Source organism: Clytia hemisphaerica, unplaced genomic scaffold, assembly GCF_902728285.1.
Source record: "Clytia hemisphaerica strain Z4C2 unplaced genomic scaffold, Clytia hemisphaerica genome assembly, whole genome shotgun sequence".
Classification (NCBI taxonomy): Eukaryota; Metazoa; Cnidaria; class Hydrozoa; order Leptothecata; family Clytiidae; genus Clytia; species Clytia hemisphaerica.
The window spans coordinates 555073-562411 of record NW_027104364.1 but is presented as its reverse complement, the minus strand read 5'-3'; the positions used below and the strand labels follow the sequence as shown (position 1 = coordinate 562411).

Here is a 7339-nt window from a genome sequence, read left to right as displayed (position 1 = left end):
GGGGAATCACAAAGTAACACAGTACCTTAAGGGAAGAAATTTTCGCGAGAAGAAATTTTCGCGGAATTTAATTTCGCGAATCAGAGTTTCAAAATGGCAAATTTCGCGGAATTTAATTTCGCAAATGAGCCGAAAATTTCTTCCATTAAGGTAACACAAAGTAACACTGTTACAAACAGAAATTAAATGAACCATATTTTATATAAAATGCAAAGTTTTCTTATAAATACAAAGAGAAATGCCAAACAATTTAGTCGTCAAATTTATAAATATTTCTATTTTCAATGTCCCATTGGTGGCGATACTGAACCAACCAATTTTTGAGTGTAATTGGTTCTAATCCACTGTAAATAGATCTTTTGAAATCAGGAAAACCATTCAGCTCTCGACCACTCACATGATTGAACATGTTTGCCTGTGTTATTTCAGAGATGCAATGGGCAAGCTGTGTCTTTTCATGAGGATTTTTTTTATGAGTTTTCTGATTTTCTTTTTGCGCAAAACTTCTTACTATGTCCTCCATACAACCAATTGTGCGTGACATTTTTACCACATTATCGTCAGAAATATTTGAATGACCAAGACTACGAATATGCTCCTTGGCAATTTTATTGAGATGCTCGTTTCTCAAATCTCGCGGGATACATTTCCCGATTCCGCCAGCCGTATTACAAAATCTGTTCCATATAAGTTCGTGTGCCTTTGCTGGTGTCAGTAATCCTTTAATTGAAGCAATCAATCGCAGACCAGCCAAAGCATAGTTTTTATGGGCTTGTCCAGTGCTTTTGAATACGTAGGTAAAATACTTCCAGCATCGAACAACCCTTTCTCCGTCACCTTCCTTAATTGCGTCCCCCAAATTCTTCAGAAGGAGTCCATATGATAAGCTCACACATCCATAGTTGAACACCGGATCTTCTCCTTCATCCAATTTGGGTTCTGCATTTTCGGTGTGGTCGATTTTATGAAAATTCTTTTCGTGAGCCTTCAGTCCAACTAACGTTGTAAATAGGGATGAACACCCAGGCTGCTGACACGCAACCTTTTGAAACAATCTTTCCTCAATTTTTGTCAATTCGTCAATTTCTGGAAGCACGAACTTTTCAAGCATCTTGTTGATCAAACCGAACAGCCAGCGTCTACGTTCAGCGACAGAGGTAAGTCTTTCAGGAACTTCGATTTTGTCGTTCACAGACTTCATTCCGAGATGTTCAGTGAAGGCAACAACGACCATAGCAGATGTCTGTGAAAAGGAAAATATTTCAAATATTGTGAATTGTAAATGTCAGGAATTTTGAGAATGTGTATCTGGCGTAATTGCTAAAGTAAAGTAGTAGTAGCGATCTAGTAACAAAAACGGATATCCGATTATCATGAAGAAAACAACCTACATGTACTTGAAAGAATTCTTTTATTTTGTTGTAGTGGCTTCCCATAACGTCAGTGGTCGCGTTACTGTTTCCTAATTTAACAGCATTACTGTAAAAGGTACCAGAGTCACCCGCACATCTGCTGCTCGAAAGCTTGTCCAACACGCACTGAAAATATAATTATTTCATATTAAAATAAACCATAATATACAACAGCATATGCAGTAAAGAACTTAGTTTATCGAGTAAATAAATTAGCAAATTATGTCTACCTTGTAGGCAATTCTTTCAAAGTGCCAGTCTTCGTTTTTAAACCAGAATTTTTCGAGGCGGTCTTCGCGAGATTCTTCTTCGCACCTTGCTGCTTGGCAGTGCCTTGCCCGGTCTTCAGTCACCTGAAGTTTTCGAAACAAAAATTCAAAAAAACTTCTTTATATTCTTATAGGAAAATGTGGAAATTCGAATTAAACGACCTAAAATGGCATATAACGCACCGTTAAACATACATACCTGATCTCCACCCATGAAAAGAAATTCGTCTTCATCCTCCAAGCCATAGTTTTTGCTGAGCTCCTCGATGATTTCTATCATGCCTTCGGTTGAGTTTTCATTGCGAGGAATTATACCCAAAGGAACCTAAAATAAATGAAGAATTTTTAACGGTCTGTAGAATGTAAAGTTGTATAATAATATTTGAGAATTCAAAATTTGTTTGAGATTACGTCACTGTGAAACAACCGTTCTAAATTATACCTCTACAGTTTTGGCAGAAAGTTCCTTTGAATATTTGTGGGGAATATGCCAAAAGACGCAATCATTAAATTCTTGTAGACTTGGAAGGTGTTTCACCAGTATCTTTGTGCAAATAAGGATCATATCTCTTTTCATCATTGAATGATCATGAGAGGATGGTAAAAAATCTCTGATAGGGACATCCTTCAGCCTAGCGGTGTGCACATCAGGCAGATGGTCTCCAGACACTGGATCCAAAATGGCAAAAGAATGAAACCAATGGAACGATTTATTTGGGTTGGAGAGACTCTTTTGTCTGGTGCTGACGTGCATATCACAATTGTCGCCACCCAGACTGAAAGATGGACACGGTTTGATCTAGTCTGAATCGCAGACCTCTACAAAACCCCAGGTAGTATAGGTCTGCTTAATGATCTACCAACCGCTTTCCGGTTCGCAAAGGAAATCTTGGCGAGTAATTTGATTGACATTGATGTGCGCGCAAAAACGATCGTTTCGAACGTTTTCAATGGAATGTTTACATTTGAAATTCGAATCCCAGACCAGAAAAACAAAACAGAAAAAAGATAAAAAAACAATCTGATGCGCGCATTATGTACAGTCTGTAGATTTATTTTTGACTTTTGCTTTTATAAGATATCTGGTCTGTAAATTTATCAAAACTTTTCCATCAGCTCTTCGGTCGAAGCTCAAAAAATACAAATATGAACACAAAAAGTGAAAGAAAACAAACCAGAAACACTCCAATCTCTTCAAAGATTGAAGCTAAAGTACCTGAAAAGATACAAAGGCCACACAGTATTAAAAAGTGAAATGCCAAAGCTGAAGAAAAGTTCTTTTTGTTTTAACATTTAAAGGCCCTTGTTGAAGGAACAACAACACTCCCTTTTGTAGAATCATAAAGAAGTAATGTCAGAAATATTCAATATGACCCCCAAAATGTACTGTATATACATAACTAGAATACCTTGAAATAATCTGCAACATATCTGAAGAACTGACAAAACAATTATCTGGAGCCAAAGTGATCAACGAATCCAGAGTGTGGTAAAAAATTATACACTCATGCAAGTCCAAATTAAAGCATCAAAATGTAGTTTTATGAAGCAAAATTTTGTTGGTGCACACAGAAGATACATCAGGGCACTTAAATTCAATAAATCTAATTTCTCATCTTTTACAAAATCTCCACATTAAACAAGAAAGGAGGAAGAAAAACAAGCAAACTTCCTTCCGCCTACTTTTTTTTCAAAATTCAAATATATTTTCCAATCTATGATTTGGTGCCTCACAGAAAATTTAAACATTACGTAATGTTATATTTGTAGACACTCGCCAGCTAAAAATGTCTTTAGCCGTATATCGGCTAAAGGCGGCAAATCTCTGGACAAAGGAAATATAGCTTATTAAGCATCCTCTATAAGGAGCACGAATCCGTTAGTGGATGCCAGCAGCCTAGGTTTGATCTTGATTTTCTTCAGCGAATCATGGAAGGCGACGGTAGAACTACGTTCGTCGATGTATTCGGAGCAAAACTCATCAAGTTTTGACAGGGTGATCTTTCGGGACTTCATCTGCATAATGAATTGCGAAGCCACTACCATCAGTGTCTCGTCAAATGCAGGAAGGAATCTAGATGCCAACTCATCATTAATGTCATCGATTTGAACCTCTCGACATAGAAGTTTGATGAGCAGCACGGCTTGACTTGTTTCAATTGGAGTATTCTTGGTAAAGAACTTGGTTAGGAACTTCAAAGCTTTTCTGCCTGTAAGAAAACGGTCCCGTGCAATCTTCCATTGGATAACTTTCTTGTCAAAATCTTTTCCCATTTCTTCTAGCTTTCTCGTAAGACTACGACCATGAACTGTTAGTCCAAAACGTGAGAGAACTGACATTGCCTTTAAAGAGAATAAAAAAGAAAATTTCTTATTTTTTAAACAAATTTCCTTGGTTATGGGCGCAAATGAAAAATTAGAAACAGCCCTCGTGTATTACCATAGAGGTAATAAAAGTTAGATAAAGTAACAACTTTTCTGTAATAGCCAAAGAAGTTATAAAACTCTTTAGAAATTTTAACAATTTCTTTCAAATTTTGCGAATTCTTTGTTGTTTGTGGAAGTTTCTTTGCTATAAATATCTTTAGATCTAAAATACCAGCTGCCTCAAAATTTTGATAGAATATAGTTGAAAGATTAGTAAATATGTAGAAATTAATAAAGTTTGCCGAGGATTCTCTGACCAGTGAACATTTCAAATTCGATGTTCTGTGATTATTCTTGAAAGGTTTTCTTATATTTTATCAATAAAAACTGTCATCACACAATGAATAAATTAAAAATGTAGCACGATTTTATTCAAATTCTCTTCGATTAACTATTCCCATAAGCGAAAGCAAAATTTAAATGGCTTTCTCCCAAATCAACAGTTTGCTATCAATGGTATAATACAATAGAATAGTAGGAGTGGTATCTCCATCTATATTTTTATTACCTCTACGGTAATACAGTAATGTTGTCTTAGAGTAGCCCCCAGGTTGCTTTGTACTAACAGAGCCTGGCTAAATGTCAATGTGGTTGTAGTCAAAACTAACGTTTTTGACTTTAAAGTACATTAAACCACTCACTTTCAAGCTATGTTATAAAACCAGGATAATTTTCTTACTTTTACACAAATATCTTTGAGATTTTGTTGATTTTGTTAGCAGTAAGGTTAAAATCCTGGTAGAACTCTAAGCATGCATGATTAAGTGATTAAAGACACAAGGGCGCGGAGAGAGAAAATAAAATACTTTTTCATGATCCTCATAACAACATGTAGTGTTAAAGCATAATAACCAGCTAATTATCCATCACTCAGGAGATTTGGCTGATAGAGTAGCAAATGCATTTATTATAGATTAGGGTATTATAGATAAGGTAATTTTAGCTATAGTTTCAAGTGTCAGAAAGCTCTCAGAACCAGCCACTCTAAGAAGATACATCTGATAATGAGAAATAGCTGGTTATTCCTTATAATATTAGATTAAGAAACAAGGACTTACTGTTGATCGGAGGCCGGACCATCTTAAAAAATAACCAAATTTGTATGCAAATGATGAAAGTAAACGATTATGTGAATGCAGTAGCAAGGAAATGAAGAAGGTGCTTTGATTTTGATCATGATCATACAGTCCATCTGCTAGGGAAGTGAGTGCAGGACAAATTTCCGAACTTTCATTGTTTAAACGGTTGATGCTGGCATTTATGACAGAATATTGTTCATTATGGTGCAATGATGCATTTTCATTTAAATTATATTTCTGCATCTCTACTACCAGAAACTTAATGAGTTCTTGTAACAAAATATTTCTCGTATCCGCTTTATTGATGAGGGTTTTGATACCACTAGCTATTGAATTCATTGCAAACGACTTTATAACCATTCCAATTGTGTCCATAGCATTGACTTTAAACGTTTTAGATGTCTTTGGAAAGCGAATTGATATCTAAATAAAATTTAGTAGGTGTGTATTATGAATTTTGAAGGTAACTTTCAAAAGCTAGGGGCAACCTCTTGTCTTGACCACTATTTTTCTAGACCTCAATACATGAAAGTTCAAAGGCATAATAATACCTTATTGGATCTCTCAACTAAAAGCCTTTCCAATCTTTTTGATAACTATTTCAAATTTGGCAAAAAAGTTCTCTTAAGGTAACTGCAAGAAAATCAACTATCTTTAAGTAAGTACCTCTAATGTTTCATCAGATCTATCAGGAACAAGTTGTTCATCAGCCAAATTTGAGGACGAGTGATGAATTGGTGGATGCTGCGTTTTTGGCACCAAAGCATGAGTATAATCAGTATTCTTTAACACATTTACAACTTGATAACGAGGCACATTTGTGGTTGATGATGAAGGTATTTGATTATTCGTAACAAGTGTTTGTAAAGTTGGCAACAAAGAAATTTGAGAAGGAGATAAAAATGATAACGATGGAATCTTTAACGGAGGAATAGTAATTCTTGATGGAGCGGTTATAGTTTGTGTTTGGGGAGCAGTTAAAACTTGAAATGGATTCAAAGGTTTTGCAATTTTCTTGGATTTTTTGCTTGGCGATGGTACCCTCAATCTTTTAAAACGTAATGGAGACCCAAAAATATTTTCTTGGTTGGACCAATTTACTTCAAAGTCATTACAAAGCTTGTTCTTTTTCTCGTTTAATTTCTTTTCCAGACTTTGTATTGACTCAATATTGTCCTTACATTTTTTGCATAGTTTTGTGTCATTGTTATGAAAAATCCAAGGTTTCCATTTTGATAGCCCTTTTAAAAGGGGGATGACAAATGTCTTGTTTTTTAATAAAAAGTAAACTGGAGCTTCTACATCATCAGAAAAAATGTCAACACCACAAATGAAACATAATTGGTCTATCTCAATAAAAGTTGACGAGTTGGCGGTCTTTAGTGGTGTTGAGGTCATTACATTTTTTCTAAATAAAATGGAAAAAAGGAATATGTCAAGTAACTTTTTCTTTTTATCATCATTAGTAATACCATACACTCGTAACAATTTTTTTCCAACCACTTTCACACTAAATACAGCAAAAAAACTCTAAATTTCCAATCAATTTCACACTAAATACAGCAAAAATAAACTCTTAAATTTTCCTGATAAAAAAAATTCAATCGCCATATTTGTTTATGTTTTTTGATTATGTTTTGACGATTTCGCAGAGTTCTCCCCCGCAGCTGGTGATTTTGCCCCAAAAAGCAAGTCGGACATGCTGCGTAAGTATATTCTGCTGTAAATCCGTGGTTTATACGGCAATATCTACTTTGCGAGAGTTTTTCTACAAGATCTTGTATTAAAAAAAAACTTTGTCTTCACAGCTCGAATTTATATTTCTCTTGATTTACCCAACCCTTATAGTGCACTATATTTCTCAGCTGTAAAATCTGCGTGAAAGAAGAAGCTTGGGAGATTTTCTGTTTCAAAGAAAAATTGAGAAAACTATTATTCTTGTCAGCTGTAATTATCAGTCAATAGAAACGAGAAGTAAAAACCTTTCTTTTTAACAATTACTTTGAATTTGTTTCAAAATTCGACCCTTGCAGTGTAATCTCACAGAAACACACCCTTGCAGTGCATTTTGGGATGCTGAAAAACCCTACCCTTAAGCGCGGTACATGACGTAGGCTAGATCATATGAGTGCCCCCCCTGGGCCATTGACAG

General features: G+C 35.2%; 1 protein-coding gene across 2 annotated transcripts; it reads right to left on the bottom strand.

Annotated features, from left to right (window-relative positions):
• Positions 1-6: 6 nt before the first annotated feature.
• LOC136818372 (uncharacterized) lies at positions 7-6782 on the bottom strand. 2 transcript variants are annotated; one of them, XM_067074709.1, is made up of 6 exons: positions 5854-6782; positions 5167-5610; positions 1881-2006; positions 1643-1765; positions 1392-1538; positions 7-1243 (listed from the first exon to the last, which is right to left on the bottom strand). In XM_067074709.1, exons 1-6 carry the CDS (start codon positions 6583-6585, stop codon positions 251-253), a joined length of 2565 nt encoding a protein of 854 aa, XP_066930810.1. In that variant the 5' UTR covers positions 6586-6782; the 3' UTR covers positions 7-250. The 2 variants fall into 2 exon arrangements, with proteins under 2 accessions (XP_066930810.1, XP_066930811.1); XM_067074710.1 differs by lacking the exons at positions 5167-5610; positions 5854-6782 and adding an exon at positions 2124-2476.
• Between the last annotated feature and the right edge of the window lie 557 nt (positions 6783-7339).

What these genes read in the sequence shown, in the direction of transcription:
- LOC136818372 (XM_067074709.1), bottom strand. Translation starts at nt 6,585, where the DNA reads ATGACCTCAACACCACTAAAGACCGCCAACTCGTCAACTTTTATTGAG. An exon ending in GATCTGATGAAACATTAGAG is followed by an intron (nt 5,611 to 5,853) that starts GTACTTACTTAA and finishes AATTTTATTTAG; the next exon opens with ATATCAATTCGCTTTCCAAA. An exon ending in GGTCCGGCCTCCGATCAACA is followed by an intron (nt 2,007 to 5,166) that starts GTAAGTCCTTGT and finishes CATTTATTTTAG; the next exon opens with GTTCCTTTGGGTATAATTCC.